General features: G+C 43.0%; 1 protein-coding gene across 1 annotated transcript in view; it reads right to left on the reverse strand.

Annotated features, from left to right (window-relative positions):
* Window positions 1-5,788: 5,788 nt before the first annotated feature.
* The window catches only part of TRPC4 (transient receptor potential cation channel subfamily C member 4), a gene marked incomplete at both ends in the record, with an annotated part of 235,661 nt that continues 219,216 nt past the window's right edge, over window positions 5,789-22,233 (reverse strand). Inside the window, one exon of the mRNA XM_083354460.1 lies at window positions 5,789-6,493. Within this exon, the coding sequence (XP_083210586.1) occupies window positions 5,789-6,493 (705 nt within the window). The remainder of the gene's footprint in view (window positions 6,494-22,233) is intronic.

Consider the following 22,233-nt stretch of genomic DNA (forward strand, 5'->3'; position numbering starts at 1 on the left):
ACAAAGCTAGTGGAGGTGACAGTATTCCAGCTGAGCTATTCAAAATCTTAAAAGACAGTGCAGTAAAAGTGCTACACTCAATTTGCCAGCAAATTTGGAAAACTCAACAGTGGCCACAGGATTGGAAAAGATCAGTTTACATTCCAATTCCAAAGAAAGGCAGTGCCAAAGAATGTTCAAACTATCGCACCATTGCACTCATTTCTCATGCTAGTAAAGTCATGCTTAAAATCCTACAAGCTAGACTTCAGCAGTATGTGGATCGAGAACTACCAGAAGTACAGGCAGGATTTCGAAGAGGCAGAGGAACTAGAGATCAAATTGCCAACATACGCTGGATCATGGAGAAAGCTAGGGAGTTCCAGAAAAACATCTACTTCTGCTTCATTGACTATGCTAAAGCCTTTGATTGTGTGGATCATAACAAACTGTGGCAAATTCTTAAAGAGATGGGAGTACCAGACCATCTTATTTGTCTCTTGAGAAACCTATATGCAGGTCAAGAAGCAACAGTGAGAACTGGACATGGAACCACTGATTGGTTCAAAATTGGGAAAGGAGTCCGGCAAGGCTGTATACTGTCGCCCTGCCTATTTAACTTATATGCAGAGCACATCATGAGAAAGGCAGGGCTAGATGAATCAAAAGATGGAATTAAGATTGCCGGAAGAAATATCAACAACCTAAGATACGCAGATGATACCACTCTAATGGCAGAAAGTGAAGAAGAACTAAAGAGCCTCTTGTTGCGGGTGAAGAAGGCGAGTGCAAAACTTGGGTTGAAACTTAACATTAAGAAAACCAAGATCATGGCATCTGGCCCTCTCAATTCCTGGCAAATAGATGGGGAAGAAATGGAAGTAGTGACAGATTTTATTTTCCTGGGCTCCAAGATCACTGCAGATGGGGACTGTAGCCAAGAAATTAAAAGACGCTTGCTCCTGGGAAGGAAAGCCATGGCAAATCTAGACAGCACACTAAAAAGCAGAGACATCACCCTGTCAACAAAAGTGCGTATAGTCAAGGCTATGGTCTTCCCAGTTGCAATGTATGGCAGTGAAAGTTGGACCATAAGAAAGGCTGAGTGCCAAAGAATTGAGGCCTTTGAACTATGGTGCTGGAGAAGACTCCTGCGAGTCCCTTGGACTGCAAGGTGATCAAACCGGTCAGTCCTAGAGGAGATCAACCCTGACTGCTCTTTAGAAGGCCAGATTCTGAAGTTGAAACTCAAATACTTTGGCCACCTAATGAGAAGGAAGGACTCACTGGAGAAGAGCCTCATGCTGGGAAAGGTTGAGGGCAAGAGAAGAAGGGGACGACAGAGAATGAGGTGGCTGGATGGAGTCACTGAAGCAGTAGGTGTGAGCTTAAATGGACTCCAGAAGATGGTAGAGGACAGGAAGGCCTGGAGGAACATTGTCCATAGGGTCCCGATGGGTCGGACACGACTTCGCAGCTAACAACAACAACAACAATGCTGGGCAAACTGGTTTTCCATATTTGAGCTTTCCTTGATGTGTTAGTCCTTCGCTCATGCTGCAGAAACAGAAAAACTATTTTTTTTCCAGATTTGAGCTTTCTCTGATGAGTTAGTCAAGTGTTTTTCTGACAATTAGTAGTAAAAATCCCATTCTACCAGGAAAGTGAAATTTTGAGTCAGAGCTCAAATTTGAAAAACAAACATATTTCACTTCGCTCATCCTAGGGAAACAGAAAAGCTACTTGTTTTCCAGATTTGAGCTTTCCCTGAGGAGTTAGCCCAAGGCATTTCTTTCAATTGATGGTAAAAATTCCATTCAGCCAGAAAATTGGATTTCGAGACAGCTCAAATTTGAAAAACAAACATATGAATGAATGAATGAATGAACTTTATTGTCAAAGTACAACCATGTATACATTGAGATTGGCTGAGCCTCCCTTCGTGCCTCCCCACCACAACTCACAGTGACAAGAAAACCATCTTGTTACACCATGTGAGCTAATTGCACAACACACTGGCCTTGCAAGTCAGTCATACATAAAATTATGTCCCATTCAAGAGCCTAAAAGCCCATGGATAAAAGCTATTCTTCAGTCTGTTGGTGCAGCTGGCTATACTCCTGTATCTCCTACCTGATGGTAGGAGAGTAAAGAGATACCGACCAAGGTGTGAGTCGTCCCTGAGAATTTTCCTCACTCTTCCAAGGCAGCAAGCCCTGGCGATGTCATCCAGTGGTGTCAGGGGACAGCCCACAATGTGCTGTGCTCACCACCCTCTGTAGTACTTTCTTATCCATGGCTGTCAGGCCAGCATACCAAACCACAATACAGTGTGAGAGGACGCTCTCTATAGTAGACCGGTAAAAGAAGGTCATTAGTCTGTTCTTCCCCAAGACCCTGAGGAAGTTGAGTCTCTGTTGGGCCTTTCCGGCCACCTGGGTTGTATTAACTTTCCAGGTAAAATCTTCACAGAGGTAGACTCCCAGAAATTTAAAGGAGGAAACTTTCTCAACACAGCCCCCCCCACACTGATGTAAAGTGGGGCAGGTTCCTCTCTTTTTCTCTGGAAGTCTAGCACCATCTCGTTTAAATTATATTTAACTTCCCTCATGGTGGGAAAAATCCCATTCTGCCAGAAAAGTGAAATTTTGAGACAAAGCTCCAATTTGAAAAACAAACATATATGCAGGCTCCTCCAGGCTTGTTTTCTGAAATCGAGCTTTCCCTGAGGAGTTAGCCACAGTAGATCTCCCAATTGGTGGCAAAAATCCCATTAAGCAAGAAAAGTCAAATTTTGAGACAGAGCTCCAAGTTGAAAAACAAACATATATTTAGATTCCCCCGTGCTGGGGAAACTGAAAAAAACCACTGGTTTTCCAGATTTGAGCTTTCGCTGAGGAGTTAGCCCAAGGCATATCTCCCAATTGGTAAATATCCCATTCTGCCAGAAAATTAGGATTATGAGACAGAACTCAAAACTGAAAAAAACATTTAAAAAGTTTCCCCCTTTAGGTTATTGAAGCCAGTAACCCAGGTTTTTTAATTGATCTGAGCTTTCCCTGAGGAGTTAATCCACGTTATATCTCACAATTGATGGTAAAAATCCCATTCTGCCAGAAAAGTGAAATTTTGACACAGAGCTCCAATTTGAAAAACAAACATATATTCAGCTTCTCCCATGCTGGAGAAAAAAAACAAAACCCAAACCACTGGTCTTCCAGATTTGAGCTTTCCCTGAGGAGTTAAAAGTTTTCTCATTAAAAGTTTTACAGTAGAATATGCCTTGGATTTCTTTCTTTGATGTTCACCATGGATCAAATGAACCACGGTTTGTTCCCCTCTGATAGGAAGATTAATTCTTCCGTGACATTTGGTAGCAGAGGGTGGTATGTTTTTATTTTCAAGATTTACTGCTACTGAGATGCATTATTCAGTTAATTAGTCCGGCACTGAGGAAGCTGTGATTAATTGCTGCAAATATGCCAAAGAAAAAGAAGAAGGCTCGTTATCAGCCTGCTGTGGAGGAGACTTCTCAGAGATATCTTCTTTCAAGTTTACAGACCCCCCCCCTAGCATCTGCTACACGTCTTGGAGAAGAGAATCCAGCCTCTGAGTCAAGGTCAGTTTCACCGTTTTCTGATTTTACTCAAGCTGATGCCCCAGAAGTAACTTACTCTGGTGGAGCATAGGCTATTTTTGAGGGGCTTGGTGCTAGACCAAAAGGCTCATTAGAAAAGGGAGTGGTCCATTATCCTCCTAGTCCTGAACAAACTGTGCAGGAGAAGGTTTTGAAAAGTTATTATGAACAAATTGAGGCTTTTGAAAGAGCTACAGCAGGCGAAGGCATATGCAGCCATGATTAAGCAGCAGGGGAGAGACTCTGCTGACATACACATTCCAGAGGCGGCCATATTGCCTTCTTCTCCAACACCTAAGCCACACCCACAAGGTTCAGCCATTTTGCCTTCTTCAAAGCTAAAAACACACCCACAATTGAGTGTTGTGTCAGATGAATGGGAACAGGGGGCTCCCACGTCTCATGACCAAGTGCAGTATAAAATGGCAAAGGTGCCTGCATCTAATGTTATAGCACCACCTGCTGGTGAATCTGTTGTATAAGATAGAAATGCAGATACAGATACAGCCAATCAAAGGTGGGCGGCAGGCGGACGGACCTGTAATGCGCTGAATGGCCAAACTGTTGATACTCAAAGGACTATAAAGAGGAGGGCCTCCCAATGTTAGCTTACACTTTGACAACATCAGCAGTTGCTGATGAAAGCTTAGTATGTAATAAAGTTTTTTGTCCCAGAGATCAGTGTTTCAATATGTCTCTTTTACAAATTGCTCTTTTACATAATTGCTAGCATACACACACACACACATGCACGCACAATTATATATAACATAAAACTTGGTTTTCCTGTGTCTCTAGAGCATGGAGAAAACAATTTTCCATTTTTCAAATTTTATGACTGTCTTAGTGACTGAATTTGCTAGAATTTTATTATTGTAATTATGATTATGATATAGTTACACTATGTAATTATGATTACGATATACGGTAAAGGTAAAGGTAAAGGTTCCCCCGCACATGTGTGCTAGTCGTTTCCGACTCTAGGGGCCGGTGCTCATCTCCATTTCAAAGCCGAAGAGCCAGCGCTTGTCCGAGGACGTCTCCGTGGTCATGTGGCCGGCATGACTAGACGCCAAAGGTGCACGGAACGCTGTTACCTTCCCACCGTAGTGGTCCCTATTTTTCTACTTGCATTTTTATGTGCTTTCAAACTGCTAGGTTGGCAGAAGCTGGGACGAGTAACAGGCGCTCACTCTGTTACGCGGCACTCGGGATTTGACCCGCCAAACCGCCGACCTTCTGATCGACAAGCTCAGCATCCTAACCCACTGAGCCACCGCGTCCCTTATGATTACGATATAGTTACACTATAATTATAAATACATTGTGATATTATAATATTAAATTTGTATTACAATATTTTAATTCATAATTTTCTGCTAGCAATTATGTTATGCCATGTACTAACTTCTCTGACAAAGTGCTAATCCTGAAAAATCCTGGTTTTCCTGCATCTTCAGGAGAGGGAGAACATGATTAAGTGTCCATTTTTCAATTTTGATCTCTCTCTCGAAAGTGAAGCTTAGTGGCTGAATTTGCTATAATTATAATATTATAATTATGTTATAATTAATTATATATAACATAATTATAAATTATAATATTGTAATTATACTTAAGTATGATGCTGTAATTATATTATAACTATATAATTAATTATGATTATTAAATAATTATTACAATCATTATAATTAATTATAAGTATAATGAATTCAGCCACTAAGCTTCACTTTTGAGAGAGACCGAATTTGAAACACGTACACTTAATTATGTTCTCCCTGGCCTGGAGATGCAGGAAAAGAAGGTTTTTTTCAGGCTTTGCTCTTTGTCTGAAGAGGCATAGAAAAATATTTTCTATGGGTATCAACTATCACAAAGCAAATTTTTATACTTCAGATTGAAAAAGATAGCTATAAATTTTACTGTGTTTATTTCAACAATAGAAGAATATCAGATACTTCTGTTTAAAAAAACTGTAAAAATAATTGTGAAAACAAAAGCAGATTACAAAACCAATTTTTCTTTTTATTTTTCATCATAGAACTATATTACAACATTTTGTCCTACAGTTCTTGAATATTCTAATGCTGTATTTGGTAACTAATTTTAAATATTTCTGCTTCAAAGCATTTTGCGGTTTATACATAGTTTTACAGGTTGTGCCTGCTTTCATCACAACCTTGTTATCATATAGCTGCTCTGAATATTTGTTTCTTCCTTTATGATGCTGATGTCCTGCTCATTGTTTAGCAAATAATTTTCTCTGGGGAAATCTGAGACCTGCCCCTTGGTGGTCCTCCAGTCAAAAGGAGCAGCTTTCTTATTCAGCATGGAGTCTAAAGTCTTCTTTCTACCTTGCTTATTATTGGGAACTGTGCACTTTGTACTGAAATCATGTTTGTTTAGCTCACAGTTCACAGCCAATGATTTATTTCCGACTTCAATTACTTTCTTATGTTCTACTTTTTGATGGGAAATTTCTTCAGAAATTGAATAAATATTTTTTGTACTGTGCTCAGTAGAATTATTTGATTGTCTATGAAATAACCTAAACTTTTTTACATCAGCTATAAAGTTTACTTTTTTTTGTTTTTCCTTTGTGGACTCAGTTGACCTCACTGCCGACCCATTGCTTTGGTTGTATGCTTCAGAAACTCTTGCCACTACTCTTGGATGAATCATTGTAGTTATTTCGAAAAGACTGAGGTTTTTCTTTGTGATTTTTTCATTTCTTCCACTTTCACTCTCTTCATCAGATTCTGTCAAGGAGGAGGAGCCTTCTGTGCTAGTTTTAGAGTGTTGTAGATTAGTCAGCTTTTTTCCTTTTAAAAGACCCAATACTTCAAAGCGAAAACTGGAAATATCTTGCTTTAATTCCTGAAGAAGTAGAAGAAAATAAATGACACATGCAACTTAAAAAAATTGTATTAGAAAATGAGTTGTTTTGAAATATTGATTAAAGAATTATTAATAATAACATTATAATTTAATAATTTTATTTTTGAACTATGTACTATGTAAAGGCATAAATAGGCTTCAGTTAAACCTCTAATCTTAAATTCACCTAGTGCCAGTGGAAATATTTATCCTAACCCTATCCACACCATTTTCTTCCAATGGTCATGTAAAATTACCATTACTCATAAAAATTAAGGAAGAAGACAGCAATAAAAAGGCTTTGTGCTACCTGAGATGGCCATCCTTCAAGGAGGGACTAAAAGAGTACCTTCCCTATTAGATCTTGTTGGATGGGCATGGATGGGTGGGCATGAATGGGTATGTTTGGATGGATCTTGACTGAGTGGGTGTTGCTAGGTGAACGCAAAGGAGTGGGTGCAGCTGGGTTGATACGGATGACTCAGAGTGGATGACTCTGTGACCAGGTGGGGGTGGGCAGATGGGCATGCCTGGGTGGCTGCAAATAGCTCGGCATGGTCAGGTCAGCATGGAACATGTCTCCCTGGCCAACTGGAAGTGGGGACATGATGCCCCACCAGCTCCTCACCTCCCTAAACTGCTGGCAGCCGTGTGTGTGCCTCCTGGAGCTTGCACTGGAACCTGGCAGTGGTTAATCCACTGCCTCCCCAGAAAAACTTCCTTTCAGATCATGGGGGTGGGGGGAGAGAATTTGAAAGAGTTCAAATGTCCATTTGCATTAAAAGCTCTGCAGTGATGCCAGAGCACTTATAACCTTTCTTGGAATCAAGCAAAAAAAGGGGGGATGGACATGTTCCCCACCCCAGGGCCAAGAGAAGATTCAGTTTGCTCCACTGTCCTCCCCCTTCTAAGAATTACAACTTTGCATTGCAGCTATAAGTCATCCCATTCTGGTGCTAGAAACCCCCTTAACAATAGTTTTCTGATATGGGGAGAGAGATCCTGCCCCTTCTCTTCCCTCCTAACTCAAATCCACCATGAGCCATTGATTTCTGTGGAATTTCATCCTATTTGGAAACACCCTCACAACTGCTCTCTGGCTCACTGGCTCCAACACACCCAGAGTGGCACACTCACAGGGGAGAGCTGAGAGGCACTGTTTGCAGGGAGGGACTCTCGTCAAGCTGGGTGTCATGGTTCCGATAAATGAGACAGTTCAAACAAAATGCATGCATTGTTTATCTAAAAAGTCTTAACAATGAAACGAAATATCGGCACTCATGGAGGGATGCCAGAATCTGAGATCTCCTCCCCCCAAACCCATTTGTAACACATACAATCCCCACCCTTATCTACACGTCATAAATCACATTATCCAATTAGTTTTACATATGAGGTTTCACTTCCCATTCTGTACGTGGGCTTTTCTAATCAAAAAACATCCACTGTTTTCCCCCAAAGTGAAGCAATTCAAAGTAACAGGCTGTCTCTTATATTGTCAGTGCAAAAATATGTCAGTGTTTGCAGCATTGACATCCGGGCCCCCTTACAAAAAGAACAGATCCTGTAATGTAAACAAACACAAGTTAGGAGCTGGCTTTTGGTTTGTTGGAGTGTTTCTCATAAAACTTTTTGATAAGTCTGTCAGCTTTCACATTGGTAGATTTCACCCAAATGGCTTCAGACAATGGATATCCCTTCCATTGTACTAGGTACTGCAATTTTCCCTTAAAGATTCTAGAGTCAAGAAAATGTTTCACTTCATAATGGATCTGAGCTGCTACTACGAGGGGTCCAGGTGCTTTCTTAGGGGGAGGTCTTAAAGTGGAGGCTTGAAAAGGTTTCAAGCTACAATGGAACACTGGGTGAATTTTCCCCAAAAGTCTGAGGAGTTTCAATTTTACTGTGACCAGGTTTTCACAATGGGGAAAGGCCCCAAGAATTTCAGTCCCAATTTCTTGCTGGGTAATTTGAGATGTAAATATTTAGTTGACAAATAAACCTTTTCCCCAACTTGGAATGTTCTTTGGGGAGCCCTATTTTTATCAGCCTGTTTTTTATAAGTCTCAGAAGTCTTTTTTAGTGCCGTTTTTGTGTTTCTCCAAACCTCTTCCCACCCCCTCACCCATTGATCAAGTGTCTGGGAAGCGGAGGGCACCTAATAATAGTCAGGCATTGGGCTGAACTCTTTTCCTGTGGCTACTTTGAAAGGCGTGTAGCCAGTGCTGCTGTGAACAGAATTATTGTAGGCCACCTTGGCGAAAGGGAGGAGGTCAGTTCAGTTTGTTGGTAAGAAACATAGCATCTGAGATATTGCTCCACTATTTTGTTAGCGGATTCTGCAGCCCCATTGGTAGCTGGATGAAAAGCAGATGATAAGCCTTGGGATGATCCAATTAATTTAAGGAAATTCCTCCAAATTTTCGCTGTGAACTGCACTCCTCTATCTGAAATTATTCACTTAGGGGCACCATGCAGTCAGTAGATATGTTTCAGGAACAATTTAGTCAGTCGTTGTGCAGATGGGAGTCCTTTATAGGCAATAAAGTGAGCCTGCTTCAAAAACAGATCTATCACAGTCCAGATGATAGTATTTCCTCTACTGTTGGGCAGGTCTACAATAAAGTCCATAGCTATTTCTTCCCATGGTTGAGAAGGGTCAGCTACCAACTGCAGTAACCCAGGGGGTTTCCCTGGAATTCTTTTCATGGTGGCACATACGGTATGACTCTTGACATAGTTTTTCACATCTTGTTTTAGCCCCAGCCACCAAAATTGCTGGCGGATGAGGTGTAGAGTTTTTAAATATCTGAAGTGTCCAGCCTGTTTTACATCATGGCTGTGTCTGAGAGCATTGAGACGGAGGGTTTCAGGTAGATACAATTTCCCCCCCATGTATGCCAAACCATCCCTGAATGTTAGAGAGGTTTGATTATTTTTGAACCCTTGATCGGTAAGGAGCTCTGTCTCTCTTTTTTTTTGTACAAGTTTTATTCATTTTTTAATTTTACATTCATATATTTGTGAAGCAATACGGTGGTTGGGTACTCAAAAGTAAACAATAGTAAATAACAAATTATTTTTAAATAGCTCAAGTTGCATCAACAAAGATTCCCTCTCTGATTCCCTTAGTTTAACATAATCAAATTAATCGAATTAATGCATTTCTAATTGTGACATAATCAATTAGAAGAATTTTCAATATATTTTCACTTATACATATCCATGTCTTGTTTTTAAGTTTTACCTAATTGCAATAGAATATCCTAGAATAGCCTATGATCTATAAAAGAAAACTTAATTTTCGAGTAACCTACATTTCCCTATTTCAATAAAAAGTAATTATCCTGTCTACAGAGCTTACATTGTTCATTTCAATACATTCTTATTTTTAAAAGTAAATTCTATTTGTCATCTTAATAATTCACCAATTATTAGAAAAATATCTTTTGTTATATAACCTTCCAAATTCTATAATATAAATCAATTCTAATAGCCAACTTTACTTTCCCTTAGACACCTAAAAGTTAAATACAAAATCAATTTATATCTATATCCAGGGCTTTTTTTCTCATAGAACGCTCAGAACGGAGTTCTGGCACCTTTTTTGGATGGAACCTTGTAGGGTAGGCAAGGCGGGTTATATGACATGTGTGAGTTCTGGCACCTTTTTCTTTTACAAAAAAGCACTGTCTATATCATTACAACAAATATATTCTATATGTCATCTTAATAGTTCATCAATTATTAAATTATTATATCATTCCAGATTCTATAATATAGTTCAGAGTTATGTTCTAATAGCTTAATTTTGTTTTCCCTTAACAATCTAAAACCTAAATATAAAATCAGTTTATATTTTTTAAGGATTCCCCTTAGCCCATTAAAATAAATTTTTTAAGCTCTATTCTTACAAATCTGAAGAAAGATATAAGTCTAATTTTTTAAATCTAACTCGCACCTTCTTTTCAACCAGGCTTCCATATTGGTGCCTTTAGATTCTCAGATGTGTCTCCCTTTCTTCCTACACACATTGTTTGAATCCAGGTAGATCATCCAATTATCAGTTTTGCAAAGAAAGTGTCCACTTTGTAATCATTGAAGTATTGCTTTAATAGCTCAATTTTTGATGTTTGGTGTAATGTAATTGTCATTAGTTCATTTTGATCTTTTTCTTCTTCCAATTTCATCTGGCTTAGGTTAGAAGTAGTAACTGATGTTATGGTTATCATTTGATTGGCTGGGTCGTCAATGTACTGTATTTGAAAGTCTTTTATCTTCCCTCTTGATGTTGCTTTCTTCAGGTACTATTGTTTTTTGAGTTGTAGGTTTTATAGTTGAGGTCGAGGTTTGGGCTTCAAAGTTCTATGTAAATTGTATTTGTTGTTCTTTAAAGTCTCCTACCTTAATGTTAGTTTCCACTTCTTCTGTTTGTTTTTGGATTGTCAATTCATCATTTAAAGTCAAAGTTTGATTTGGTAGCTTTAAGCTGTCAGATTTATCTTGCAGTTTGGCTTTGATTTGCTCAGTCATTGCCATGATTGTGTCAAGTATCAGTTTGTAGTTAAGTGGTGGGATATATTCCTCCATTTTGTTGATGTTTACAGATAAGTCTTTCATGGAGGCTATTTTAATAAGAATGATTGTCCACCTCCAGTATTCCTGAAGATTGTTTTCAGTGCCAGGTGTTTCCAATTCTTATCTTTGAAGATAATGTCAAGGACAGCTCTGTTATTCAGTCAGCTCTCACAATAAAAAAAGGTTTACTTGCTATACCAGGTTTTGCCACAAGATGTCATCAATAGCATATAGAATAAGATATAAAGTCTTTTTCCAGATTAATATAAAGCTTTTGTTCAATTAGTCCATTTTTCCCTTAATTCACAGCTTAAGCAGGAAATAGGGTGGTAGATCCCCACAAAAATAAAAGCTTTTTAATAAGTACAAATAATATTGCTTAATTTCTTTGCTTAGCCATTTGATTTCTTTTAAGGCTTTAAAATTTATTCCCCAAGTATGGAGTCATCGGTCTCTCAAAATAGGGGGAGGAAATTTTCAGAAACGTCCCAAAGGAAGGTAGTTAGGGGAATAAGAAAGGTAAGGTCTCACCCAGGTCCTCCAGATTGCTTAGTAGTGCTAGATGGTGCTTTGGGCTTTCAGCAGGGAACAGCTTAATGATTGGCTGTCTTGATGGCCGATCTCTTCTTCGGGCCAAAGGAGATGCTCCAGATTCGAGCAGAGGGCTGCCGCCCTTCTGCAATTACAAGGAGGGCCTCCTCGTGGTGGTCACCTCTCCAGGCTGACTTTTGACCCTTTTCAGGGTCCTCCAAGAAAGAAAGATCAGACAGCAGGGAGAGAGCTCTTCTTGCACGTTCGCAAGTGCCACACGCACAAACCGGAAGCCCTGGAGCTCTCATTTTATCTTCTTCACTCCCGGGTCATCAGGATTTGGGGTTCTGTGAGGTGTGAGTTGTCCTGCAGGTTGTGAACTGGGGATAATTGCCTCGTAGACCTCTTCGTGTTCACTTTTGTATTGTGGCAATTGGGATAGCACATCAGCTAGGAGGTTTTTCCTTCCCGGTATGTACTTTAAAGTAAAGTTAAAATAGTTAAAGTACTGTGCCCATCACACTTGCTTTGGGGACAATTTGCAGGGAGTTTTTAGTGCCTCTAAATTTTTGTGATCTGTCCATACTTCAGAAGGCAGCTTGCTACCTTCTAAATAGTATTCCTCAGAATATCCAAAATATATTGAACAAACCAATAACAATGATGGAGACTATAGAAGCTATAAAAAGGCAAAAAAAGGACAAGACTCTGGGGCCACATGGACTATCTGTAGAATACTACACTGCATTAAAAGAAGTCCTTACTCTGATCCTGAAAGAACTTTGTAATGAAACTCTCCTAAAAACCAAAATACCAAAGACATGGACTGAAGCTAATATCACTTTAATACCCAAAGAAGATACAGATTTGTTACATATAAAATATTACAGACCAATTTCATTGCTAAATGTAGACTATAAAATCTTTGCCTTTATAATGCCTAAAAGACAGATAAAAAAACAATTTAAGAACAATTTTGGATGTTCTAGAGTATTTATGAAGCTCATCCAGGCAAATAGATGGATTTGATATTTCTTGATGCACAAAAGGCGTTTGATAACTTAAATTGGCAATTTATGTTTCAGCAACTTCTGGAAATGGATTTTGGGGAAAATGAATGCAATTTATGCAATTTATTATAAACAGACTGCTAGAGTAATTGTAAATGGAGACTACATAGAAAACTTTGATATTAAAAATGGCACAAGACAAGGATGTCCTTTATCCCCATTTCTATTCATATCAACCTTGGAAGTATTGAAGAGAAATATTAGACAAGACTCTGAGATCAAAGGACTGGAGATAAAGAATGAAAAATATAAATTGCAGGCATTCGCGGATGATTTGTTCTTTATATGGGAAGAACCTCTGAAAACAAGCACAAAATTGTTGGCCATAATAGAACAATATGGTGAGGTTGTAGGCCTGATAATAAATAGAGAAAAGACTAAAGTTTTGACAAAGAACTTAACAGAAAAACAGAAAATGCAACTTGCAAGAAAAACAAATCTTCAAATAGTTAAAAAAGTTAAATACTTGGGAATTTATTTAACAGCAAGATGTATAACACTGAAAGATGACAACTATACAAAATTATTAAAACAAATAAAATTGGACTTAGAAAAGTGGAAAAATCTCAATCTGTCAACATTGGGGAGAATAGCTACAATTAAAACGAATATCTTACCGAAAATACTTTTTTTATTTCAAACCATTCTGGTAAAATTAGAAAAAGCCTTTTTTGATAAACTGAATACCATAATATTGAAATTTGTTTGGCAAGGTAAAAAAGCATGAATTAAAGTCAAATTGCTACAGGACGTTAGAGAAAGGGGAGGATTTGGACTCCCAGACTGGAAATTATATTACCAAGCAGCTATCTTAACGTGGATTAAAGAATGGATAACACTTAGAGACAAAAGATTACTACACCGAGGGGCATGACCTGCAGATTGGCTGGCATGCCTTTCTGTTCTATGGAAAGAATAAAGTACACAGATCTTTTCAGAACCATGCAATAAGAAATGCACTTCTCTTAGAATGGGAAAAAAGAAAAGAAAAAATTATACCAAGATACTTGAATGACTTTCAACAATGGAAGCCTTTGCTTACCCAAACTTAATTAACGATGATAAACTTGTAACATATAAAGACTTATTGGACAATGAAGGAAGATTGAAATATAGACTAGACTTACAACAACAAGGTATTAACCAATCATGGTGGCCATATTTACAAATCCAATCAAGATATGAAAAAGACATGAAAAAATGGGGCTCTATAAGGAACAGACAGAACTTGATCTCACATTGCTAAAAACAGATGAAAAGCTGATTAAAAAAGTCTATAGATTACTGCTTAACTTAAAGATGGAGGAGGAACAAGTTAAAGAAACAATGATAATATGGGCAAAAAATGTTGGACATACTATAGAGCTTGAAGAATGGGAAAAGCTATGGGACAGATATATTAGATTAACCAAAGCTGTATCATATAAAGAAAATTTGTATAAAATGTTTTATAGATGGCACATGACACCAGTGAGACTAGCTAAAATGTTTAAAAATACTTAATTTAATTTAATTTAATTTAATTTAATTTAATTTAATTTAATTTAATAATTTAATTTAATTTAATTTAATTTAATTTAATTTAATAATTTAATTTAATTTAATTTAATTTAATTTAATTTAATTTAATTTAATTTAATTTAATTTAATTTAATTTAATTTAATTTAATTTAATTTAATTTAATTTAATTTTGGGACTTATATGCCGCCCTATCTCCCGAAGGACTCAGGGCAGCTAACAACAATAAAAACAACAATAAAAACAATGAATACAAATATTAAAAGAAATTAAATTTTACAAAGCCCCACTAAAACCTGTAAAAATTGAAAACATAATTAAAACCCCCAATGTCACTCCAGGTCGGCCAGTTGGAAAAGGTATGTCTTTAGGTCGCGACGAAAGGACCGGAGATCTGGGGCCATTTGAAGTTCTTGGGGGAGCTGATTCCAAAGGGCAGGCGCCCCGACAGAGAAGGCCCTCCCCCTGGGGGTCACCAGCTGACATTGTCTGGCCGACGGCACCCTGAGAAGACCCTCTCTGTGTGAGCGCACAGGGTGATGGGAAGTCATTCCTGACAGCAGACAGTCCTGCAAATATCCCAGACCTAAGCCATCTAGGGCTTTATAAGTAAGAACCAGCACCTTGAACCTCACCCGGAGGGCAACTAGCAACCAAGGCAGCTCACGCAGGAGGGGTGTAATATGGGAGTATCGGGATGCTCCCACCACAACCCGTGTGGCCGCATTCTGCACCAGCTGAAGCCTCCGGGTGGCCTCCAAGGGCAGCCCCATGTAGAGTACATTGCAGTAATCTACACGGGAGGTAACGAGTGCATGAGTGACCGTACGTAAGGCATCACGGTCCAGATAGGGGTGCAACTGGTGCACCAGGTGAACCTGGGCAAATGCCTCCCTGGCCACGACCCCTATATGGTCTTCTAAATTGAGTCGTGCATCCAGGAGGACACCCAAGTTGCATGCCCTATCAACGGGAGGCAACACCTCTCCCCCCATAACCAAAGATGGTGAATCTTGGACAATATGAGATGCCGATACGTAGAGCCACTCGGTCTTGGCCGGGTTGAGTTGGAGCCTGTTCTTCCCCATCCAGATCTGCACCGCTTCCAGGCAACGGGACATCATGTTGAGGGCATCACTGGGTTGGTTCGGAGTGGAGATAAAAAGCTGGGTATCATCAGCATATTGATGATACCTCACTCCAAAACCATGTATGATCTCACCCAGTGGCTTCATGTAGATGTTGAACAGGAGGGGACAGAGGACTGACCCCTAAGGCACCCCACAATCAAGGGGCCTCAGGGTTGACCTCTGTCCTCCTGCAACACTGTCTGTGAATGGCCCGAGAGGTAGGAGGAGAACCACCATAAGACGGTGCCTCCCACTCCCAACCCCTGGAGACGTCGCAGCAAGATACTATGGTCGATGGTATCAAAAGCCGCTGAGAGATGTAATAGGACCAGGATAGAGGAATAACCCCTATCCCGAGCCTACCAGAGATAATCTACCAGCGCGACCAATGCCATCTCCATGCTGTACCCAGGCCTGAAACCCGATTGGTACAGATCCAGATACTCAGTTTCCTCCAGGACCAACGGGAGCTGCCGTGCCACCATGCTCTCAACAACCTTCGCAAGAAAGCGAAGGTTGGAGACAGGAAGAAAATTATTTAAAATAGCTGGGTCCAGAGCAGGTTTCTTGAGGAAGGGCCTCACCACCGCCTCCTTCAAGGTGGCAGGGAAACACCCCTCACCCAAAGAAGCATTGATCACTGCCTGGAGCCAGCCAAGTGTAACCTACCAAGCTGCATAAACCACCCAGAGTCACAGGGTCAAACTCCTCCCATATAATATTGGCCAGACCTATCGCTTCTTCCTCATCAGACACTGCCCAATCGGAGTCCAGGCTTGTCCAAATCTGAGAGATCTTGTCCAGTCGATGCTGACTAAACTCCTCAGCCCGTCCCCGCAAGGGATCTTCCCCTGTCCATTGATTTAGAAGGGAGCGGGTCACCCTAAACAGGGCGGCCAGGCAATTATCTGTGGATGCAATGAGGGCGGCAAAGTAAGTACGCTTCGCCGCCTCCATTTCCACAAGATAAGATCTAGTGAAAGATCTTAACTGCACTCAGTCAGATTTGGACCGACTGGATCTCCAAACGCTCTCTAGGCACCTCCTCCAGCGCTTCATCTCCCGTAGGTCCATGGAGAACCATGGGGCCAACTGGGACCTGCGCCAGGTCAGAGGCCCCAAAGGAACAACGCGGTCGAGAGCCTCAGAAGCAGCCCATTGCTAGGCGTTGACCAAGGTCTCGATCAGGCTGTGGGAGAGGGAGGCAGGAATCAAACCAAGCACCATCTGAAACCTTTCTGGATCCATCAGGCACCTGGGGCAGAAGCACCTGGTCGGTTCCACCTCCCAGCAGCAGGAGGTGGCATGACGGAGGCTCAGCTGCAGGAGATGATGATCTGTCCATGAGAGGGGCTGTACAGATGGAGAAACCCCACCCAGATCATTAAGCCACTGCCCGGAGATAAAAATAAGGTCGGGCGTGTTTCCCCCCTCATGGGTCGGATCCTGAATAATCTGGGTCAGATCCATGGCCATCATGGAAGCCATGAACTCTCGGGCCACCTCTGATGTCCCCCCCCAGGTAAGGTAGGTTAAAATCCCCCAGCACCAAAAATCTGGGAAATTCCACCGCCAACCCCGAGAGAGCATCGAGTAACCCGGGAACAGCCATTGCCACGCAGCTGGGAGAGAGGTACGTAAGCAACAGGCCCAACTGACCACCAGGGACCCACCTTAAGAGGAGAGACTCACATCCACCTATATAAGGGGCAGTGGCCTCCTGCGGATAAAGGGGAGGATTTGGACTCCCAGACTGGAAATTATATTACCAAGCAGCTATCTTAACGTGGATTAAAGAATGGATAACACTTAGAGACAAAAGATTACTACACCGAGGGGCATGACCTGCAGATTGGCTGGCATGCCTTTCTGTTCTATGGAAAGAATAAAGTACACAGATCTTTTCAGAACCATGCAATAAGAAATGCACTTCTCTTAGAATGGGAAAAAAGAAAAGAAAAAAATTATACCAAGATACTTGAATGACTTTCAACAATGGAAGCCTTTGCTTACCCAAACTTAATTAACGATGATAAACTTGTAACATATAAAGACTTATTGGACAATGAAGGAAGATTGAAATATAGACTAGACTTACAACAACAAGGTATTAACCAATCATGGTGGCCATATTTACAAATCCAATCAAGATATGAAAAAGACATGAAAAAATGGGGCTCTATAAGGAACAGACAGAACTTGATCTCACATTGCTAAAAACAGATGAAAAGCTGATTAAAAAAGTCTATAGATTACTGCTTAACTTAAAGATGGAGGAGGAACAAGTTAAAGAAACAATGATAATATGGGCAAAAAATGTTGGACATACTATAGAGCTTGAAGAATGGGAAAAGCTATGGGACAGATATATTAGATTAACCAAAGCTGTATCATATAAAGAAAATTTGTATAAAATGTTTTATAGATGGCACATGACACCAGTGAGACTAGCTAAAATGTTTAAAAATACTTAATTTAATTTAATTTAATTTAATTTAATTTAATTTAATTTAATTTAATTTAATTTAATTATTAAATACCCCTATCTAAGGGGCAGTGGCCTCCTGCGGATAAAGGGCCTCTCTAATAACAACCACCACCCCACTGCCCCTACCCTGAGCCCGAGGCTGATGCAGCACACGGAAACCTGGAGGGCATAAATGAATCAGAGGGACCCCTCCCTCCGAGCCCAACCAAGTTTCCGTAATGCATGCCAGGTCTGCGTCTTTCTCCTCGATCAAATCACGGATGAGGGGAGCTTTATTCACAACAGACCTGGCATTCAAATAAATCAGCCTGAGCTCAGGTATCTGCCCTACCGCTCCCCCGGGAAAGCAGGTGACAGCCAGAGGGTCGGAGCGCACCACAGCTTGAAAATAGCGAGGGCGCAATCCCAGATTATGATATGGCCCTCTGTTCATCCATCTGCCACCATTCCCAATCACCGTGGGGATCGCTATCCCCACCGCATCCCCCTGGGCCCCAGGACTCTCCCCGGCCCCCTTATTGCCATGACCATCAGCCAACCTAGGCTGAAATAGGTCCGGCAACCCCCCCTCATTCTGTCGGGCCTGATAGCCCTTCCCCCTCCCTAACCCATTAAAAGTTTTTATAAGAAAACCCAAAAGCCTCCTTTTTGCACCATGCCACCTCTCGGGGTCCCAAGACCCATCATTAAGGAAATAGCGGCACAGATTGGATGGCCACATCTGAGAGAGGGGGGAATCTCTCAGGGCAAGCAACTCACTTACAGTATAAGCCATCAAAAGATAAAAGCAAAAGGAATGATTCGGTTGGAACAAAATGCATATTAATAATAAGTCCACAGAGCTGGACAGTGACTCCCAAAACATGGTCACCCTCTCACAGTGACCAAGATCTTCCAATCTCAGGGAGAAACCACTGTCCAGCTCTGGGTAGGTCGCAGAAGGAGAAAAAGTCTGATGGCTGGGTGATAGTAAAACAGTCTATTGGTGATGGCATTCGTAGTTCCGATGATAAGCAGATGTAAATAAGTCTTGGGCTCCAGATTCCAGGCCCAGCCGGCAACAGCTGGGTCCCTCTGTTGCCCAATATCACCAAGCCGCACCTCCAAAGACCTCCAAAGACCTCCAAAGCCACCAAGGATGTCAATGGGTGGCAACAGGGGCCGGGCCAGTCATCCATCTCCATTCCTTGAATGTAATTGCGACCAAAAGGGGCTGTAATAAGTCTCCGGATGCGGAAAATGAAGGAGGCTCACCTCAGTTCTCTAGTATGGCCCCCAAGAAGATAACCACCATCTCGGGCGCCATCTGGCACGCTCCACCTCCATCCCCAACTTCAAGCGGCCACAGATGTTTCCACCCTCCAAACAAGTCCAGGAGGGCTCCAAACGGTGCTCAATCCAGCGAATGGCAGCCTCCACCTTCCAAGGAACCTCCACCAGAGGGGGAAGCTCACTGATTGAACAGATGAGCAGATGGACTCGGCAGCCACAAGGCCAGGAGCCTTGCCACCCGGACTGCTTCTCCAGGCTGTTGCAGGCCATCACAACCCCGCCGCAGGTCCAGACCGCCTCTCTAGGCTGCTGCAGGTCCGCCGCAGGCCGCAGGCTGCAACAGGCCCACCGCAGGCTGCAGCAGGTCTGACTATAGGCTGCCGTAGGCCCGGAGCGTCGCTGTCCAAGCTGCTCAAGCCACCTTGCTTGGCCACCATAGGTCCGAGAGCCTCGCCGCCCCGCCGCCCAAGTCACCTCGCCGTCGTCATCGCCGTCACCTCCAGCGTCCACAAAGGACTTCATCTGGGTCCCGGAGGGTCCCGTCACCCACCCGGGCAACAAAGCAACAGCCCCATCAATGCCATCAATGCCCGGTATGTCAAGACTCGTTCCCTCGCTCCTAGCACTCAGCCGTGAGCGGCCATCTTCTCTGGAGGCGTGGTCTACAAATGTTTGTTGGAAATGTAATCAAAGACCAGGTACTTGTTACCATATCTGGGGGTCATGTCCTAAAGCCAGGGCTTTTTTTTCCATAGAACGCTCAGAACGGTGTTCTGGCACCTTTTTTTGCACACACACACACAGAGAAAAAAAAGCTGAAGGAAATTGTTCCGGAGAGCCAAATTCTCCTCAGCAGCACACCAACAAGGAAGCCAGATTGCAGAGCAGCAGAATGCATCGCAGCGACGGGCCTTCAGATGGCTCAAATAGAACGAAACACGTTTTGTACAGCCTAATTCAAAAGTGGGAGGGTAAGAAGGGCCGAGTGTGAACAGGTTGCCTAGCAACCTGCTTAAACAAACTTTCAGCTCCTGGTGCAGGACGCCTTGCCTTTTTTAAGCTGGGAAGTTGAAAAAAATGGTAAAAAGAAGGCAATAGAGTGCTATCAAGGAAAATGTATGGATATAGCCAGCAGACGTTTAGGGAACCTTTATTTTTCATACACTGTTCGAATTTTGTCTTAATACCATGGTGATACACAATCAAATGTAGTCAGTCTTTTTTTTTAATCCCAAAGCATCTGTCCATTAAATACAGTATAACAAAGTTTTGGATGATGGAATTATTTTTTATCTAAGGATAACTAATGATAACAGCTCTTAAATCTGTTCTTTGTTTTATTTTTGCACAAAAATTGTATAATTCGCATTTGCATTCATTTACATTTAGAATATGTTGTTAAAATGTATTGGTGTTGAAATAATTGTTGTTGTTGTTGTTAGCTGAGAAGTCGTGTCCGACCCATCGTGACCCTATGGACAATGTTCCTCCAGGCCTTCCTGTCCTCTACCATCTTCTGGAGTCCATTTAAGCCAGGGGTGTCCAAACTTTTTTCAAAGAGGGCCAGATTGGATGAAGTGAACATGCTGGAGGGCCGAACATTTTTCCGAACATTCTTTGAACAATTACAATTAAATGCAAATGAATTATTTTATGCCAAGTTAATTGCAAATGGCATACTTTTCATTTTATAACATAAGATAAGATATAACATAAGACAGCTGAGTTTTCACAATGTATTTTAAATAAATTTAAAAAAAACTTACTGTGTGAGCTGTTACCAGAGAGTCTGACCTTGTCAAACTTACTTTGACAAGGTCAGACTCTGTGGTAACAGCTCACACACTTCCACCACTTCACAAATTCTGCTAGGCCAGGGCCCTACCTACCCCTGTCCAGCTCCCCACATCCCAGCCCATAAAATGGCTGTGAAACACAGAATGCGCGCACGTGCACACACACACACACACACACACACACACACACACACACACACGCCCTTCCCTGGATGTCGCCTTCGCCCAGGGGAGCCAGAGGGCTTCGAAGCCGGGGCAGCTCCAGCGGCAAAGAAGGCGCGCCCTCGCTGCACCGGCACAGACGCCGCGCCAAGCCCATGGCGGGGGGAGGAGCGTGGCGGTTCGGCCAGACAGGAAAAGGTGCGGGAAGCAGCCGCCACCTGGTAATGGCGCCCGGGCTCACAACGTGGAGGCGGCGAGCAAGCACACGCTCAGGGCGAGGCGGCCGCAGTCCGGTGAGGGAAGACCCCCAAGGGAGTGGCTGGCTGGGCTGCGCTGCTGCCGAGCGAAGCTCGGCCGGGGTGCCCGCTCTGCTCTGCCTGGCGCCAGCTCAGAGACTCCGCCCACCAGGCCCTTCTCCCGCTCAGCCAGGCCAGGCGCGCATCGTCAGCCTCGCTGCACCGGCACAGACGCTGCGCCAAGCCTGGGGTGGGGGGTGAGGAGCGCGGCGGTTCGGCCAGGCAAGAAAAGGTGCGGGAAGCAACCGCCGCCTGGTAATGGTGCCCGGGCTCACAACGTGGAGGCGGTGTAGCGAGGCTGACGGTGCGCGCCTGGCCTGGCTGAGCGGGAGAAGGGCCTGGCGGGCGGAGTCTCTGAGCTGGCACCAGGCAGAGCAGAGCGGGCGCCCCGGCCGAGCTTTGCTCGGCAGCAGCGCAGCCCGGCCGGCCACTCCCTTGGCGCTCTTCCCTCACTGGACCGCGGCCGCCTCGTCCTGAGCGCACACTTGCTCGCCGCCTCCACATTGTGAGCCCGGGTGCCGTTACCAGGCGGCGGCCGCTTCCTGCACCTTTTCCTGCCTGGCTGAACCGCCACGCGCTCAGCCAGGCCAGGCGCGCACCGTCAGCCTCGCTGCACCGGCACAGATGCCGCGCCAAGCCCGGGGCGAGGGGAAAGAGCACGGCGGTTCGGCCAGGCAGCCGGCCCTTCAACCCACCGGAGGAGCGGCAGATCGGCGCGGCCGGAGTCGGGAAAGCCACTAGAAGGGGGAGGGGAGTCACCTCTCCCCGCCGTGGGGTCACCCAGCCCGTCCTGGGAGGCTGACATTTCTGCAGCTGAAAAAGTCATCTCGGATTCCATGGCGGAAGGTTACCCCCGGGACTCCAGCGCCAGGCAGGGCTGAGAGGGGGAGGGTGGGAG

This window comes from Vipera ursinii, assembly GCF_947247035.1.
Source record: "Vipera ursinii genome assembly, chromosome: 2".
Taxonomy (NCBI): Eukaryota; Metazoa; Chordata; class Lepidosauria; order Squamata; family Viperidae; genus Vipera; species Vipera ursinii.